The sequence below is a fragment of the Phaseolus vulgaris genome, chromosome 1 (genome assembly GCF_051622355.1).
Source record: "Phaseolus vulgaris cultivar YP4 chromosome 1, ASM5162235v1, whole genome shotgun sequence".
Taxonomy (NCBI): domain Eukaryota; kingdom Viridiplantae; phylum Streptophyta; class Magnoliopsida; order Fabales; family Fabaceae; genus Phaseolus; species Phaseolus vulgaris.
Genome location: NC_143498.1, coordinates 6087054 through 6106913, shown reverse-complemented (window position 1 = coordinate 6106913; position 19860 = coordinate 6087054). Strand labels below are relative to the sequence as shown.

The 19860-nt window shown below is 28.1% G+C and overlaps 2 protein-coding genes across 4 annotated transcripts; one reads left to right on the top strand and one right to left on the bottom strand.

Moving 5' to 3' along the window:
* The first annotated feature begins 3825 nt into the window (after positions 1–3825).
* On the top strand, positions 3826–5559 carry LOC137813280 (Mitochondrial glycoprotein family protein). Of its 3 annotated transcripts, XM_068615394.2 has the most exons (4): positions 3866–4129; positions 4239–4567; positions 5053–5216; positions 5401–5559. In XM_068615394.2, the coding sequence occupies exons 1-3, from the start codon at positions 3917–3919 to the stop codon at positions 5210–5212; spliced, it is 702 nt and encodes a 233-aa protein (XP_068471495.1). In that variant the 5' UTR covers positions 3866–3916; the 3' UTR covers positions 5213–5216; positions 5401–5559. The 3 variants fall into 3 exon arrangements, with proteins under 3 accessions (XP_068471494.1, XP_068471495.1, XP_090155118.1); XM_068615393.2 differs by having other exon boundaries at positions 3826–4129; positions 5053–5559; XM_090298992.1 differs by having other exon boundaries at positions 4670–5559.
* Positions 5560–18163: 12604 nt separating this feature from the next.
* LOC137813283 (C2H2 and C2HC zinc fingers superfamily protein) lies at positions 18164–19638 on the bottom strand. The gene has a single exon (XM_068615398.2). It carries the CDS (start codon positions 19427–19429, stop codon positions 18563–18565), a length of 867 nt encoding a protein of 288 aa, XP_068471499.1. The 5' UTR covers positions 19430–19638; the 3' UTR covers positions 18164–18562.
* Positions 19639–19860: the final 222 nt, after the last annotated feature.

Sequence of the window (19860 nt, the reverse complement as noted above, 5' to 3'; positions counted from 1 at the left end):
TGCTTTTACGGAAAACAAAGTAGGAATAACATAGTGTTGAGTTGTAATTTCTTAAAATAGTGCGTTCAAGACATTGACGATGAAAAGAATGCAATTATTGTCAAACAAAGGAATAAAAAAATGTAATCTAGAGAAACATTTGAACGTGTCTAGAAAATGGATTCCGATATTGTTAGTGGTGGTGTGTTTTGTTGTTGTTATTAACATTATTATGTTGTCAATGTTGTTAAAAATCTCATTACTATTTTGATATTGTGATGTAATGACTTGATGTAATGTTCATTTTAATCAATGACTATTTGAAGTTCTTGCCATATTGGTTTAAGTATTATGTAATATGTATTAGTGATGACTTTCTACAGCAAATGCACCGCGTTATCAGAAGTAATAATTTGTTTCAAGTGTACCTATTGGCAGAATCCATATATACATAAAATTCTTATCTGTATGTCACATGATCATCAATTAATATCATCTCAATTTAATAAAAGGACCAAATTACATATTTTTTTAAAAAAATTTAAGATAAAATTATATTTTTTTAAAATCACTTTTACCAAATGTTGGTCATCAATGTTATGTTAGACCAAAAAATAGTTTACCTATTTTTTTTTATACTTTGTGACTATTTCATTCTTTCATTCAATTCATATTATATTTTCACATTCTCACATTAATTCTTATGTCTTGTATCATGTTTTGTATTTGTAATTGTAAATATATATATATATATTTATATATATATATATTTATATTTATATATATTAAATCATTATTATATATAATAAATATGAGATGTTACAACTAAAAACTGAAACTGTTATTCCACAAAATTTTCTTCCGGCAAATTAGTCTAAAACATTTTGGCAAATTCCTTAAATCCAAATTTTTGAAGGATAAAAACTAAATAACTTTTTATATGAATAAAAATAAAAACTGGCTATTAAAATTGGTGGAACTATTTAAATGTATCTAAATTGTCTTATAATATAATATAATATAATACGCACATACGACTCCTCCATACCATTTGGCTATTGATAAGATGCCTATTGCATGTTCTTAAATTCTTGGAATTCTCTATTTTTTTGTCCTTTTTGATAAATTCAATTCATCTAAAATGTCAACAAAATATGAAACTCCAGCTAATTATTGAGATCAGATCCCATAATATTTTATATAAAAAAAAGTTACACACACTTCTATTATTATTATTATTATTATTATTATTATATTATATATAGTAATATTTATTTCTAATAACCATAATCACAATTGTTAGTATAATAATTATAACACTTTTAATCTTTAAAAGACATGTTTTCTCACATTGTAGAGGAATAAAACCCATGCATGCAAAGAATTTTGCCTTCAAAACTATCCATGGAAAAGCAAACAAACTTCTGCCAACAGGTTGAAAAAAATGCAACAATAATATTTTTCTTTAATCAATATGAAAGAATATTCTTATTAGAAAATTCGAGGGAATATTATATATATATATATATTTTATCAACTATAACTTTATTTTTATTATCAAATAACCATAACTTTTTCGAAAAGTTAACCATAACAATTAAAAATACACTATTACTGGTTAAAACTTTTATAAACTAAAAAATCACGAGAAAACCTTTTCTTAACAAGAACTGGGACCCAAAATATACTTTATTTTTTAATGAACTTCAGTTAATAAAAATATATGTTTAAAGTGAAATTATTTTCGCCCAAGACTGCTATGGTTTCGATTAATTTTCACTTCATACATGATTAATTAAATCTTTCTTGCAAATTGAAAAACTTATTATATATATATATATATATATATATTCTAGTTTAATATAGTTGTTAGAAGTTTTGGATGAGAGACAGTAAAAACTATTTAATAATTTTTCATTATAAACAAGGTATTGTTAGCATTTTGTATAATGATTAATTTTGAAAAGGGCGATAATATCGATCATGGTATTTTCAATCTATAAATTATCATTCTTTTGAAAATATAAAAACAAATACATCTTTTTTAAATCAATATTGTTAAGTTGCTAATTTAGTTTTATTATCATTATTTAATATTGGGTAGAAATAATGATTTTAAAAGTCTCAATTTTAGTTTTAAGCAATGATGTTTTAAAAGATTTAAATGCATTTATTAATTTTGGATTTTTAATATTTTTAACAATAAAAACATCATATACACAAACTTAATAAGGATTTTTCCCTCATAAATAATAGAATATGAAAATTAAAAGGTAAAAGAATTTACATACATCACTTCTTAAGTAAAATTCATCATAGAAATAAGAAAATAGGATTTTTTAAATAAAATATTCTTTAGCACTAAAATTATATTTATGAATTTATATTAGTGAGAACCATAATAAAACTTTTAAATAATTGCTCAAAACTAAAATAAATAAATAATTTTATTCTTACAACAAATATAATTAATAAAAACATTTAGAATAAATAATAAAGGAAGTTTAAAAACAATGCATATGAATTAGCCTGCAAAAACCAAAAGTTAATGCATAAAACTCGCATCTCAGAGTGCTTTTTATTTCTTTATTTTTTTATAATTTACTCATCCTTTGGTACCAAAGGAATCGATGCTTTCTTTCTTTTCCCATCTTTTTGCTCTTTTTTCTTTCTTGAAGAGAAGCAATAGGATGCTTTTAGGGAAGGTTAGTTGAAAAATATTATTATTTTGAGTGCTTTTAATCACTTTAAAAGCAGAAAATTCGACTAAAATCAAATTTAGTGTTGGCTTTTTATTTTCATGTTTATCCTTATTCTAGATAACTAATAATAATAATTATTTATTAAATAATATATCCTTTATATGGACCATAATATACCTACTATTTCTTACATCTAAGAAAATCATGTCATTAATTATTCTATTACTTGCTGAATATCCATTTAAAAATTATCAACAATTTATAGTCATAGATATCCATAACTTTTTTTTTAAAAAAAAATGTTAATTTTAAATGAAATTATTCTTTAAAATATAAATGTAAACGTTTTTTTTATCTTAAAATGTATTTCTAATGAAATTGCATCCTATATTTCTAATAGAAATTAAACTAGTCTCTAATAATATACAAGTTTAAATAAATTAGGCTATAAAGTATAAGTTGAAATGAAACTAATTGCTCTAAAATAATTTTAATTTCACAAATCTAAATAATAAGAAGACATAATCAATAACATTTCAAGTAAATAATATTATAACTATAGAATTTAATATTTTTTTATGAAAAAGTGATTTTCTCACATTTATAAACATTAATGGTATTTGGCGCCTTCAAAGTTTCTTCCACGGAATATAATTTAACAAGTATTTATGTTTCATTTGATTGATTTATAAAACACTTGTTTATCATTAATTTATTCGAATTGATTTATTATGAACCCATGAATATTCTTTGAATTGATTAAAAGTTTTTTTTTTCACTTCATTTCTTCAAAAAATTTGGCTACATCCCATTCATTTTTATTTTGAAAAAACATTCTGAAATGTTATATACTGGAAAACCGATTACAAAATGAGTAGGGGTGTACAAGAATATTAGGAGGTGCAAGAAGAAATAATTATTAAAGGTATTTGATGAACAATGGAGTGTAGAAAGAAATTATGAGGGTGCACTGGAAGTCATTTTTTCAGGACAAAGCTAGAATTTTTCTATTTATGGGGTGTAGAAAGAAATTACGAGGGTGCAAAACAATATTAGCCATATCGGTTTCAGAGCCCAACTAATGTAACGGTCCAAAAGGCTAACAACGAAAAACCAAAATCCCCGTGGAACGATGTCGTATAGCAATCAGCACGGGAACTAAACCCTTCAAATTAAACTTTTAAACCCTTCGCATTTTCCATTTTCCATTTTCAACGATTACGAAATCCGAATCAATGGCTTCTTCCTTCATTCGAACGCTTCAAAGAGTTTGGACAAGGAAACGGAACCCGAGAGCGTTAACAACACTCGCCGCCACCGCGCGTTTCGGAGCCAGAACCTACGGCGCAGAGCCAGAACCACTAACCAAATCGCCCTTCGATTCCAACATCATTCGAATACTCCGAAACGAAATTGACTACCAACACGAATACGCGCCGCCACACCAGGTTAACAGCATTTCCGAATAACCATAAACTAATTTTATTCCGTTCTATTCGTTTAATGAATCCATGTTTTCGTTAGAATTAATGTTTTTAATATTTGTAATGTCTGCAGCCTGAGACTAAATTCAATTCGTTTACGGTTGAAGAGAGACGTGGCGAGCAAGTGGTTACGCTTAAAGGGAAGTTTGGGGAATGTGAGGATCTTAGAATTGAGGCTACGATGTTTGATGGGTGTGAACATGTTCCGGCGTCTGGGGATGATAGTTCTGGAGTGAATGTGCGTCTTCACCTTAGTTTAATTGTGGATATATCGAAGGGGGAAGGTGAAAATGAGTTAGAATTTGTGTGCTCGGCGTGGCCTGAGGGTTTGAATGTCGAGAAAGTTTACCTGTTAAGGCGCGGTCGAATGGCGGCTAGGCCTTACATTGGACCTGATTTCAGGTTTGGAAAATGGCATTTACCTTTTTTATTTTGTTCATTGGTATTAAATTGCGGTCGCGGTTGCTGTTTCGTTGTGATTAGTAATATTGTAGAGTGTTGCAGACGTATTTGGATGATGCGGCTGCGATGACTCCAATAACTGTGGTGCTGCAGGTGGAATTGCGGTTGCTGACTGTCTTTTAAAACCTTGGTGTTTACAGTTACATGGTCCTAAATTGTCTGTCATGATTATGATTTTGTTGCGATGCTTGATATTGTTGAAAAATTGTGGACAAAAAGGCAGCAATTGAGGCTGCAATATGGTTGCTAAGACCCCAAAAGCCTTGACATTGCGGCTGTTGGCCCTTTTCTAAATCCTTGGTTGGTGATGCCAGTTTGAATTGATGAAGAAATTTTGAGTGAAAGAGCTAGCTGTTTTGAAGTTATTTGGTAACTTGAAGTTGGTCTGCTAGTGTTTCTTATGTTTTTTGTTTTTTTTGTTTCAGGGACCTGAGTGCTAAGGTTCAGCATAAGTTTTACGAGTACTTGGATGCAAGGGGAGTGAATGACGAACTTGCGGTTTTCTTGCATGAATATATGATGAACAAGGATAGAATTGAGCTTCTGCGGTGGATGGATAGTCTCAAGTCTTTTGTGGAAAGATAGATAGGTAAGATTGACAATTTGCAACTAGGAATTGTTGTGAACATAAAGTTCTGACATTGGCATTTGGTGTCAATTTATTTATTTGATTCAAATGCATTAAGAATGTTTCACATTAGGAGGCAAGGGTAGGAAATAATGGAGGTTTTGTTTCCTTTTGTGGTTATATGATGAATGAATGATGACCAAAGAAAGATAGAGTTGAACTTCAAGGGTGGATGGATTGTTTCAAGTCTTTTGAAAAGTAGATTGGCAAATCTTGGGAACTAAAAGTTTATGTAAACACGTCTCAGTCTTGATACTCTAGGAATTTACTTCTATAAAATTTCGTTTGATTTGTAGTGTTTGCATCATTATTCTTATTTTCTAAAATCACGCAAGACACAACCTAAGCAATATTGACCAGCAGTAGGACTCTTATATCTGCATTATGTTGTTCTATACATTTTTTAGAGATTTTAGTGGACGAAATTTAGTAACAACAGATTAAAGCGTTACATTGTATTTTAGGAAGAGCAGTGGTTGTACAGGTGATGCTAAATGCACTGTAAATTAATGTCACAAATGTAGAGTTTTCATTGAATATGATTTTATGAATAAGATAAGATCTAAACTTAATGTTTCCTACCCTCAGAAGTGTTAACCAAGTTGTTTTGTCTATTTCGTATTACCCTTGCATTTATGTTCGAAATTCATAATGTGTTTTGCATTTTTATTGTGCTTTATTTGATGATAGACAGATGAATTGACAAGGTCTTACACATTTAAGGATTAAATTGGTCATTTTTGCATTTATCGTTGCATTCAACAGTAGTTTGTATATATTGCTTAGAAGGGGTCCAACCAACATGGCAAAAGGCGTGTATGATGAAAATGCTCTGCATTTTCCAAAATAAATACAAAGCACACTGTAAATTTTTCATACTAAGGTAGATAATCTTGATAGAATATCTTGGGTTATGTGCTTTCTTTAGAGTTCATCATATAAAGCACATCTCATCTCATCGTGTGAGTGTGAGACGTGATGTCCTTCTTTAGTGAAGAGAAAAATAATGAAATTATCCTCTATTTTAGGCTCACTCATTTAATTATAAAGCCAATTTCTAAGTTATTTATATATATATATATATATATATATTTGTAGAAAACCAAACCATGGAATAGAGAGAGAACCTGACTTGATTTTTTGTTTAACTCTTTTGTTTTTTCTCACACAATTGAGGCTCTCACTCTAAACTCCTTGTTCTGGTTTTCTACAGATATATATATAAAAACAACCTTAAATGCATTCAGATATAAGGAAAAACAATACACCAGAAATGCATTCAGATAACACATTCAAGACAGTGCTTCTGAAAGAAAGCTTTAAAAAAACCTAGTCTTTAGAAGCGCTTTAGAAAAGCATTATGCATTGGAAGCACTATCCTTAATTTCTTTTCTTTCAACTAAACACATGGATTAGGCAAAAGAGTTCGAAGCACATTGGTGAGAGAAGACAGCAAATGCATTTCACTATGCTGAAATTGATTAGATTAGCCATTGTTTTAGCGTTTATTTTTTGGGAATCTTTTTATCTCTGTTTGTGCGATCAGAACATGAATTACTGAACTTCCGAATTCAGTTATTCCTGAAAACCAAAAGGAAAACTATATTTTCACATCCTTAGAATTGTATAATAAACTTGTAATTAAATAATATAGAAAATTATTAAAATAATATTATTATTGGTTGTTAAGTGAATGTAGAAAAAAATGCTGGACTCGAATATCAAGATCCATTCAACAGAATGTAGAGTTACATTATGCCTTAAATGATATTCTTTAGTGTATGGGATATAATCTTCATATATTATTTAAGATTTTAAAATAAGTGCTATTATTAGTCTATTTTAAAGTCATCGTCATTAAAAAATAGTGATTTTACATTTCGGAGGGATAAAGGTTTAAAAAGTAATTTTATGGTGATTAAACTTAAACTTTACTTATTTTTACAAAGAGTATAGAAGCAGTGATTTTAAATTTTAGAAGAGTAAAAAACAATTTTTTTATAGCAATCAAAGTTGAAATTAATTTATTTGGCAGAAAATATATTTATTGAAATTTATTTTATCATCAGTTAGTTTCAATCATTAACACATCAAAATGATTATAGCAGATTCAACTTTGAAGTACTTGTGAACAAGAAATTATAACTAAATGCCCACTTCCAAATAATCATTGCCTCTTTATCTAAAGCATTAGTAATGTGAAATATTTTCTAAGCTTTTCAAGAAAATGTCTTCTAATCCAATGATGAAAAAAGGAGGTGAAATGCACTAAGACACCCTTAGAATTATAAGTGAATTGCAAGAACACATGAACTGAAGGGAAAAAAGCTAACAAACGCAACGTGTTGATTGAATTGGTGGCTAATGGTTTTCTCAATTATGGAAGTTGTTTATGAGTTGGATTCTTGCGTTGAAAACCCTAATGTCAACCTTATCAAGCATCCAATCATTGCAAGTCTAAATGGGAGACCAAGGAGAATGCATTTTCAGAAGTCAACATGTGAATGGGAAGTGCGTTTGTCACTGTAAAGTTATTATTGTTAAGTGTTGGAGAGGAGTTGAATAACCACTTGTAAGAGATAAATTGATTATTATTAATTGAATATTAAAGAGAGAAAATGAATGATAAGTGTAAAATGTAGTCATCTTATTTGTTTAGCAATAGGGTTGAATCCAACACAAAAATTTAAAATCTTCAAGATATTAATTATCAAAGCCCTTTAATGAAACTTCTAATTTTTTTGGATAATGATAAGTTACAAGAAAAGTTTAATACAAGAGAATATTTATTTATTTTTTAAAGTGTTATTATCTTACTAACATGAAAATCAATCATAATGAGTGCTTGAGTGAAACGATCAAGACTACACTTTCAAAATCTTTTCTTTTGAAAAATCCTTCTCCCTCCCTTGTGACATTCTCCTAACCTTCCTTACATTTAATCAATTTTTATTTTTTCATTTTCTTGTTAATTTAACATATTTATCATAGTAATAATGTCTTTCGTACATCACAACACAAACTCAATAAAAAATTAAAATACATTCACTCTTTTCGTACATAGTATTCACGGTTAGAAATAGGTTCATTCGTAGTGAAAACCAACCTCAAAAATTTCGACTAAGAAGATAGACGAAGATCAAACCTTAATGAAGAGATTGTAAAATCTTTTCCTTCTTCTTAGTAAAAATTGTATAAAGTAGTTAGGATTTATTGGACCTTTATTTTGGACCAAAGTAGAGTACGATGTAAATAGAAAAAACAGTATGGTGTAAAATAGTAAAAAAGGAATGCAAATAGAAATGTAGGCAAGGAAGATATGAAGGTCCACATGCCCTCTCTTCAATAGAGAAGATTTTACTCCAATGAAGACATGCCACTTGTCACTCTCCTAATGAAGAGGATTTGCACCAATAAGGTGGTGACACTTGTCACACTCATTTGAGAGGTTTTGAGAGATTTTCTCCTATAAATAAGAGTCTCTTGTACATGATTTTTAACTTTGATTTGAGTAATGAAATGTTGTCCAATTTGTGAGACACTTTTACTTGTTCAAAGTTATCTCTAGAGTTCTTTTCTTGCTAGACAAATTTTTAGCAACAAAATTACAACCTCGCTGAAGTGACTATAGAAGATACTCAAGTCATTACAAGAGAATTTTTAAATAGAAACTAATTTTAGAGATAAAAAATAATTAGTTACTATATTGACTAAATTAGATAATATTCTGAAAACTAAAATAAATTATTGATATCTAAATTAATTTCTATTATCGATAAATAGTATCTAAATTGGTATCTAATTAACTACCAACTTTAGAATCTAAATAATTGATATTATTAATAATAAAAACTAATTTAGTTAACAATAATTTTTTAGTCTTTAAAATAGTATCTAATTTAATTAATATAACAACTATTTTTTTTAAATTAATTTTTATTTAATGATTTTATATTTATAAAACTATGAACTTAAGTTAGACACAAGATTAATTCTTGAATTATTTCTATATTTTGTCTTTCCTCCTTCCTAAAAGTATAGTATTAGGAGTGTATGTGATTACTCCCAAAAAGGATATCAGATAAACAACAACAATTTGAAAAACAACCTTGTTATTTTGGTGATTTTTATTTGTATATAATTTAAGATGTGTCATATTTTTAGAATTAAATGTATTATCTTTGATGATGTATGAACATAAATTAATAAGTTAATTTTTATTTCCATTTTGATATTATGATTTAATCTGTTCTTAACGGTTATACTTATGCGTTAAATATTTAAATTCTTGATAAAAAGAAATATATCAGAGGCTATCTTAAAATTATATTTTCATTAAAATTATTTTAATATATTAAATTATTATTTTTTAATATATTGATTTATTAGGTTGTTAATGTTTCATTACTATAAAACTCCATAAATATAATTTTAAATCATAAGAAGAGATTTCAGAAACCATGTAGGATTATGTTTGATTAAATTTATTTAATATAAGCAAAATTAGAAGAATAGACCTTAATGCATTAATTTCTTATAGCATAGTAGTTAATGTTAAAATATTTATTAAATATCTTTAAGATTTAGTATTCAATAAATATTCTTAAACTTTATTTACAATAAATTGCTACAAATAAGTCATATTACAAGAGTATGTACGGAGAAGTGTTCTAATAACTTGAACTATTTTCAATTACATATATTTATTTATTTGGTTTTATTTATTTCGTATACTATTTATAATAATTTTAATTATATATAAAGACCAATTTTACCAAAGTCATCGTGAAGGTATAATATTTCACATTAACAAAAAAATAATTTTAATGTCGTGCTCATTTGTGAATGTACGAAAACTTACAATTATAGTTATGGTATCAAATTTAATAAGCATGATTAATTAAAAATTATAGACTGTATAACTTGTAAAAGAAGTGTCATAAAAATTAAAAAACCTATCATAAATAATAGTTTGTGGTTAAATAATCACCCGTTCTTATTTATAAATATATTGTAATTACTTTTACTTCATTCGTTGATATTTTTTTATAAAATATTTTAATTTGAATTTGTGTCTGACATTGGTTGCACCATCATAATACTATTTACTTTTTGTTTTAGGTAAAAATTTGAAAGAAAAAATATTAAGGAATTAATAAAATTTCCTTCAATTAACTTATTTTCTTAATGTATGTGAAGTTATTTTTTCTTAGTGGTTGTAGGGTTTATCTTTGGAATGAGAGTTCTTTTTCTCGTATCAGTACACAAATTTAAAGCTGGTGGGCCAAAAGTAGTTTTTAAGGTTAAGGTTAGAAGGAATACTTTAAATTTTTTTTTTATCAGCAATGAATAAATTAAATTAGAGGGTTACTTCAGGGGTAACCCAACCCGTATACACAATCACAAAGTTCCATTCCTTGTGGTATTGAACAAAATCAATTACCCAAAGGTTCTGAAACTTTAGATGTCAAAAACCTACAACTAATGATTCCAAACTGGTGTACACAGGTAAATTCTGTACCAGTTTTTCCTAATAATATTACACTTGAAATTTTTGTTTGCCACTTGTGTTCATATGGTTTTCTAATCAATATTATTTTTCTTGTCGATAAAAATATATTTTTTTATTGGTGTAGTAATATAAATTCCTTTATACTAGAAATGCAATACTAAACATACGTAATTTTTTTTAATGAGTACAAAAATATGCATGGTGCAGATAATACAAGAAATTTTTAAATAAGAATTAATTATAAAATATAAAGTAATTAATTATTATATTAATTAAATTAGATACTATTTTATAAATTATAATTATTAATATTTTAAATAGTTTTTATTATTAGTAAAAATTTATAATCCAGATTTTAAATTAATATTTAATTAGTTATCAATTAATTTAAATTTTAGAATTAATAGTTAAACATTATAAACTAATTAGATACTAATTTAAAAAATAATTTAAATTTTTTAATAACTGTAAAAATTATTTTAAATATTAATAATTTTTTAATTTATAAATGATGTTTAATTTAATTAACATAATAGTTAATTACTATTAGTATATAAAAATAATTTTTATTTATCCTACTATTCCTCATTACAAAACGATATTTTGATTCAATTGGTTAGACATTTGATTAACAATGAGAAACAAGACGTGATTAACTGATAATATGGCGGAAATCAAGCAAGCTTTCTACATAAGTCTATTGTTTTCTTAAATTAATTATTGAAGTTCAAAGTTGAAATACACCAATCAAATATGAAAGTATGTCAAAATTTTAAACACAGTGTGTACCAGCTGTTACAAAATTGTTTGGTTTAATCAGTGCTTTCACATTCAAACTGTGGATACATGAACATGTTAAAGATTCTTCAACATTGTTCTTAATATATAATTAAAAAAATAAAAGTGTTGTCCATCATACAAAGGGGAATAAATGGTGGCATATGAATGGATTTTAAGGGTTAAAGTATATCTTATAAGTGTTAATTAGTCTATTTTTGTTATTAGAAATATATATTAAAGATTCCAAGTAATTATTTTAGATATGTTTGAGTTAATACTAATATAAATCATTATAACACTATAAAAAAAATCATAAAATAGAAACCAATTTTACATACCAAAATTAATTAATTGTTATAGTTACTGACCATTTTAGAAACTAAAAATAAACTTTTAGTTTCTATTATTGTTAAATGATTTTTAAATTGGTCTCTAATTAGCTACCAAGGTTTTTGCTACCAAATTTAGAATCCAAATAATTAGTAGTTGAAACTTTGATCGTTAATTAGAGATCAATTTAGAAACTATTCAACAATAATAGAAACTAATTTAAAAACAAAATTTTTTGTTAGTGTCTAAAATATATCTAATTTAGTTACTATAACAACTAATTAATTTTGGTTTCTAAAATTAGTTTCTATTTCATGATTTTCTTGTAGTGTAAAATCTTATTTTACAAGTTAGTTTTATGAAATTGAGTATAGTTAAATTTTTTTTTTTTTTAAATTGGTATTAGAGTTTTTTAAAGAGTCTACTTTAATCAAATTTATTAGGTCGTCATCAGTGCAGAAAAAACTCTTAGACAATGGTATTTATAGCTCTTAGCCATTGGTTTTACAACCATAGTCTATACTATTAGTAATAAACGATTTTTAGTTGTTGTTTATAAGACATATTTAGACGAAGATTATTTTGATCAACCGTAATGTATATTGAAAATCAAATGTGATCAAAATATACTCAAAGAAAAAGGATATAGATGACGGTTTTGACCAAAATCAATTGTATATACTTAAAGAAGGATATAAACGAAAACTATGGTTTATATTACCATTATATTTTTTCTAATTTTATGTTGTGAGATTTCTAATTCTTAACTTGATTAAGAAACCTATATCGATTAATAATAAAACCAAATTATATAATATATGAAACAGTTGGAAGTTCACCTAAACCAAATATAAAGTTGATTTTAGAAAATTAAGATATTGTTATAGTATAATTTTTGGAATAGTAGGCTAAGAAAAGTGTTTGAAATGAGTGGGCATGTGGTGATGGGAAAGGGCCACGTTAGGTAATTATTATTTAGAAGCAAAACCTTTGTCCTTCTTAGAGTGGGGTCGCCATAGATGTCACAGTACTTTGAAATATAAAACACACGAATCTTTCCTAGATTTGAGGCCACTCTTGATGACAGAGACCTACTACATTAACCCATCTACGACAAAAATGCCTTCGTATGCCAAAACCAACATAATACATAAACTCTTATTTTATCTTCATCATGTTATCCATTTCCCAACGCACCACTTACCTCTTTCTTCTAATCACATCATTTTTCCATTTATTTATCTGCTCAAGGATTCTAATTATCACATATATTAGTTCAAGATTCTAAATTTCTAATTTAACAAAGCAATATAACTAAAGTTAATGTATATTATACGATATTCCTAACGTAAACAAATTTGATTATATTGATGATGATTAATTAATTTTTAACATAAATTAATATCTAATTCTAAATTATAAATAAAAAAATAATTATAATTGAAAAATAAATATTGAAAAATACTTTCATGGAAGTGCTCACACAAGAAGGAGTGACCATGACAATGGAAGGAAAGAACATGAGAAGAGATATTCACATCGTTAGAAGAGGCCAAGGGAGATGAGGGTTGGACATAGTTCGTGTGAGAAACATGAGAGAATAATGGACCTTTGTCATTGACAATGATATTCATAATTTAGCATTGCATTGACAATAATGGAAGAGAAGATACCAAAGAGCATAGACGACGACGTGAAAAAAGTGAAGAAATTTATCTGAGAGACAAATTAAGACTTATGACAATGATTCTAATAGTAACTTTTATTATAATTAAATATGACTTTTATTTATTTATTTTAGAATAGTTGCCATTGAGTTATTTCTAAGGTAAACATTTTTAAAAATTTGAACTTAATTACAAAATTATCAATTATCATCTTATTCTTATGAGATTTTTTATTTATCGACAATTAAAGAATGAATAAATAAGAGTGTTTTAGGGATACTTTAACTCTATTACAAAAACTACTTCAAGAATCTAACTTGTGTGTTTCAACAGAAAAAAAGCAGAACACATAAAAACATATGAACCTACTAATCACCGTAAGAAGGACCAAATACAACCATATAAGATGATACACCAAAAGTAGGACCAAACACAACCATATAAGGTGATACACAAAAAGTGTGAACAAAAAGAGTATCTATACCTAAGCAAAGGAGATAGCTACAAAAAAGATAACACCAACATATTTCATCATTCAAGCTCACACTCCCACTGATATCTTAAGGAAAAAGATAAAATCATTCTCAACTTCTTTAATGTTCGATAATATTGTGACAAATGCTAAAATGAAGGTCAACAAATTCCAACCCATTGGTTATTTCATCCTTCCAATCAACTCTTTTCTTCTAGCGTTCTCTTGATTGCTACCGACCCACATAGAGATTTACTAAACTCCGAGAGGGGACCTGCATCCTACACAACCAACCAAGTAAAAAAACAGGGAAAAAAAACTAGACAAAACCTCCTCACACTAGGTTAGTACAAACACACAATAGATATGCACAACAATGCTACTTCAACCAACTTTCCACAAAAGGACTAAAGATCAACAAAATAAGGCAAATGTAGAGAAGAGTAGATAACTGATTTTTTTTAAAGACATGTTTTGTACTAGGGAATTGATTTTAAAGAATTTTGTATGTTTTCAAAATTACTTTTGAAGATATTAATACTCTTTAAAATGCATTATGAAAGAAGAAATTGTATAACTTGCAACTACATGTATAACTTGTATTCATACTTGAGCTATCTATGTTGATCTTGAGCTTGGCTGAAGAGGTTTTATGTCTTTGCAGGTTTGATTCAGAAGTGAGATATCTTTAGGAGGAAGAGTAAGTAAGACAAAATGGTTAAGAAAGTCTAGATGGAATCTGCAATGAGGGAGGAATATTGTCAAGGTTGGAGGGAAGACGAAATCAGAAGCATCTAACAAAAGTGGTGTCTTAAAGAAAAAGAGGAAGGACGGAAGATGTAACAGAGGAAGGAAGATGAAGGAAGAAATAAGTATATGTAGAACTGTTATTGAGCATTCTTGTTTGTAGTAGTGTTTAACTTTATGATGACCCGTGCAAGCACTTAGGTGCTACTGCTATATTTGGAATCACCAACATCAATAGAGATAATAATTGAAGGAATGTGGCATAGTGAACTCTTTGAGAAGATGGAATTATGCAGAATATGCTTATGTTAGTAACTATGCCAAAACACAAATTGTAGGATGTTTAGGCCTTTAAAGCTTGTTGCATAATTCTGCAAGAAGCCTAGACTTTCAAATGTATTGGTCTTATTTGTGTTTTTTTTTTTGTTAAAGATTGTAATGTTTATGGATTTGTAAGAAAGATGGAAAGGTTGTAGACACTTGTATAAGGGTTGTGACATCCCTGAAGTGTCCCTTTTAAGTCATTTATTCTTTGTTAATAAAAAAAAATACTTATAACTTCTTTCTAGATTGTAATGTCTTCTTCTAGTGAAGATATTTTCTTTCTTCTCTTTTTCATGGGTGACAAAGTGGGTCTTGGTTTATGGACCGACCTACCAACCTATCAAAATTTGGTCGGCTAAGTAAGTGCTTTCAACTCACCAGCTTGTTTCTCTTCAATTAAAAATAAAATAAAATAATTTAAAAATAACTATTTTATATTAGATTGATTAGATGAAAGATGCAAATATGCAATAATGATATAACTTCAATTACTAAGTGTTACACATTAAATTTTAATTATTAATTGTAATGGACACTATAAGAAAAAAGGATTTTAACGAAGATTATTTACCAGAAGTTAATATAATCTTAGAAATTGATTTAATTAATAAAGGTTTTTTTAATCTTCGTTAATTTCTAAAGGTTATTCTAAAACCTCAGCAAAATAACGGAGGTTCTTTTAACCTTCGTTAAATTCCAAAGGTTTATTTTAAACCTCATCAAAATAACAGAGGTTTTTTTAACCTTCGCTAAATTCCAAAGGTTTATTCTTAAATCTCATAAAAATAATGGAGGTTTTTTTAACTTTCAGTAAGTATCAAAAGTTTATTTTACAACCTCAACAAATTAACGGAAGTCTTTTAACCTTTGTTACGTTTCAAAGGTTTATTCTAAAATTTCAACAAAATAACGGAGGTTTTTTTAACATTTGTTAAATTCCAAAGATTTATTGTAGAACCTCAATAAAAAACCCAAAATTTTTCAAACTTCAATAAATAAATAAAATTAAATCCAGTTATAAATAAATAATTAAAAATTATATAGTTTTAATATATTTTATAACTAAATTCTCTAAAATTTTGAAATTGCAACTTTACATTACAAATAAGTTTTTTAAAGTTTCAAAATTTTATTTTAAAAACTCAGCAAAATAACCTTGAATAATAAGTATTTCAACAACTAATCTTGGATAATAAGTATTTCAACAACATCTGCATATTTCTTATGATTGATGGTAGTTTATTTATATAATTCCTAGGTTTTTTTTTGTTACGAACTCACACTTAAAAAAATATGACTTATTTTGTTGTACCTTTTGATGTACGCAAATTTTATGTGCAATTTTAGTTTTAGTTATAATTGTTAATATTTAATTCTCATAATTTTGAAATATTTTAAATTAAGACATTTATTTTAAAATGCATCTAATAATTACTTCACTCTAAAAGTGAGAAGTAAGAAAGTTAATTTCTCCTCGTAATATGTTCTTGTAATATTTAGCCAAGAACACACATGACTTTGAAGCCCATATCTGACAGATAATGCAATTATTTAGGATATATAAAGTAGTGATAAACACTAGTTGTTGTCGAGCTAGGTAATAGTGGCTTGTGACCCAAGTTAGGACAATAAGGTGATGGAAGAAGCAATATTGGAGTAAGAAGAAGATAATGCCTTATTTAGTCTTTCTTCTCCTTAGATATAATAGACATAAGTGTGGCTGAATTGTGATTCCTTACTAGGATTGCCGTCGACAGCCATTAAGCCTGTGTTAGAGAGTAGTGTGTATACAGTGGAAGAGAGAAGTTAGGAGGATCGTTAGAGATGGTGGAAAATGGGGTTGGAGGTTATTTCAAATGACAAATCATTTTACAAAATTTTTGAACTCATGGTATTTTACGGAGGTTCTTAAACCCATGGTATTTTACGAAGGTTCTTAAATTCATGATATTTAATAGGGGTTCTGAAAGACTTTTTCCTGAGGTTTAAAAAAATCCTGGATAACACGTTTTCCAGGGATGATTTAACGGGAGAAACTGCAACTCAAAGTAAATGATCTAATAGAGGTTTTAACTCTTGATAATGTAAAAATAAATCCCCGCTAAAACCATTTTTTCTTGTAGTGGAATAATTTAACAAGGAAAGATAATATTTATTTTAATTTATTCTATTTGGATAATAATTAATCGATAAAAATTTAAAAAAATATCTATATAAATAAACGTGCTTTTAATATATATTGAAAAACACTAAAAGTAATATATATTAAAAGTATGCAAGCTAAGGTTTGGTCTTAGATTTATGCAAAATCTCGTTCTGCTTTGTTTCCCTTTTCCAGTTGGTGTTTGGAACCTTTGGAATGTATGAGGTTGGTCTGGTCGTTTGTTGCGATGTTTGGTTTTCTTGTATGTTAGTAATAAGGGGTGTTAGGCTGAGTTTGAGCTAGTTTATGTTATTGTTTTATTGTTATTATTATTATTATTTATAAGGGTTGATGAAGTGGTTCGTTTTTTATATTTAATTGTCATTGCCGATAATATATATATATGAAAAAATTTAAAAGTACAAAAAATAAAAAAGTATTGATGGTCGACACGCCCACTAATTAGACGGATCAAGATTTTTGACTTGTTTTATTATAGCGAGTCAACCTGACTCACCTAATTTGAGGTGTGTCAACAATTAGTCGAGTCAAAATTGAATAGAATGACCTATTTTATCACATCTATTTTTTTTTTATTAATTAATGATAATGTATTTTACAAAAAATATCACTCCATTGATAATTTTTTTTATTAATATGATCATAATTATTCATTTGCACCATGTTTTGAAAACAATATACATAAAATATGTTGCTGATACACATTCATGGAGCATCAACCTCTTGAGAAGGTAGCAATATTCCATAGTATTTTTCCATTATTTTACAGATTAAATTTCAAATTGTGCTATGAAAGTGGGAATAGTCGTGCCAAATATTCAATTCAATCTTGAGACTGATCCACAAGAGTTACAGAGCTTGAAAAAAAAAACACTTCATCCTCTAGTGACAGAATAGGGGGAAAAGGTGATGTGGGGAAGAAAAGGACTCATCAACAAACTTTAAAATTTCAACTCAATAAAAGCACCTAAGTGGAGTTGAATGATTCTGAAGTCATTTACAAGAAAAGAAATTTGATCCTCCCATAAACAAATTTACACAAATGTTATTTCACAATGGGGGAAAAATAAGATTGGAAAAATCTTAACTATGCTAATCTACTATTACTCATCCTCATCGATGCAAAGACTATATATATATATATATATATATAAAAGTAAGCCAAGCCAATAATGTTCAGAGTCGTGGTATGGATCTTGAAATTGTAGACAAATTTAACCACCGATGTAGTCATTGTGACCATGATGCGGTTGCTGAGAGTTCAAAAATCTTGAAGTTGCAGCTAAAATTGCTGTGGTGGTAAACTTTGGTTTAGAGCTTGAGGGATAAATCAAGGTGCTTCATTTCTTCTTGATTATTACTCTTCAAACGAGGTTCAGCTCTAGCCACAAATCCACTGATCTCCTTTTTGGCTGAAGAATTCATCATGGTATTAACCATTTCAAACCTACCAACACTTGTTTGTGATGATGAAAATGCTGATTTTGTTCTGTGAAAATCAGCCACAGCTAGTTTTGCTATTCCAGGTTGTTGTTCAATGATGGGTCTTGACCAACTGTGATGGTGTGCATAAGAGTTTCCAAATCCACTCACATGATGATGAGAAGGCTTTTGGATCATAGAGTGTGCTTGAATTCCAAGAGCTCCTCCTCTATTATTGCTAGCACCATAAAGGGGTAGAGAAGCCATGCTTGCAAAGTGGTTGTTATTATGCAATAAGGGAAGGCCAAAGGCCATTATCTGTGATCCAAACCTGTGCCCTCTCTTTGCTATTGACCTCTCCCTCTTGTGTGCATTTTGGTGGCCCCCTAGTGCTTGTGAACTGTAGAACTTTCTGTGGCAGTAGTTGCAAGAGAACACTCTTGGCTCAGCAGCATCAGAACCAAGAGGGGCTTCTGATGAAGAATTGGCATTGGATGATGACCCCACATCCAAACAGGTTATGAGGTTGAGTTCTAGTCCTTCTGCAGTACAAGAATCATCACCTGAAACATTTAGATCCACTATGGTAGCATGCTTTGACTCCTTATTTTCTTCCTCTTCTTCCTCAACAGATACCTGTTTCTTTTCATGTGGATGCTGAAGTGGAGTACTTGGACTAGGTGGTGCCTCCGGAGCAGAAGAGAACATGCTTGGTCTGTCACAAAAGTATGCCTCCTTCTTGCTTATTCCTTCCATTGCAGAGTACTTTCCAGTCCCCTTGTTTGGTTGGTTAAGGAATTTCAATTTCTTGATTCTTCACACTATATGAATAAAAGTAGTATATATTGGAGAGAGACACTTGCTTTTTGCTTTTATTTTTTTATGTCTACACACTGTCATGCACACTAGGTGATATTTGATTACAAATGTGCATACTATGATTAATTCCATATCAATTATGATTTTTCTTTTTAATTTCAACAAAACCAATCACGCATCACTTAAATAAACTAATCTCTAAAAACAGACAAATTCTTCGTTTAGATTATTATCCAACATATAGATTTCAAATAAACATTACAACATACAATGATGTTTCTACATCTATATAGTATTTTTCATATCTCTTTCACCCTATTTTTTCTGTATTTTTTTATTATATCACGTTACTTGATACATCATTCATT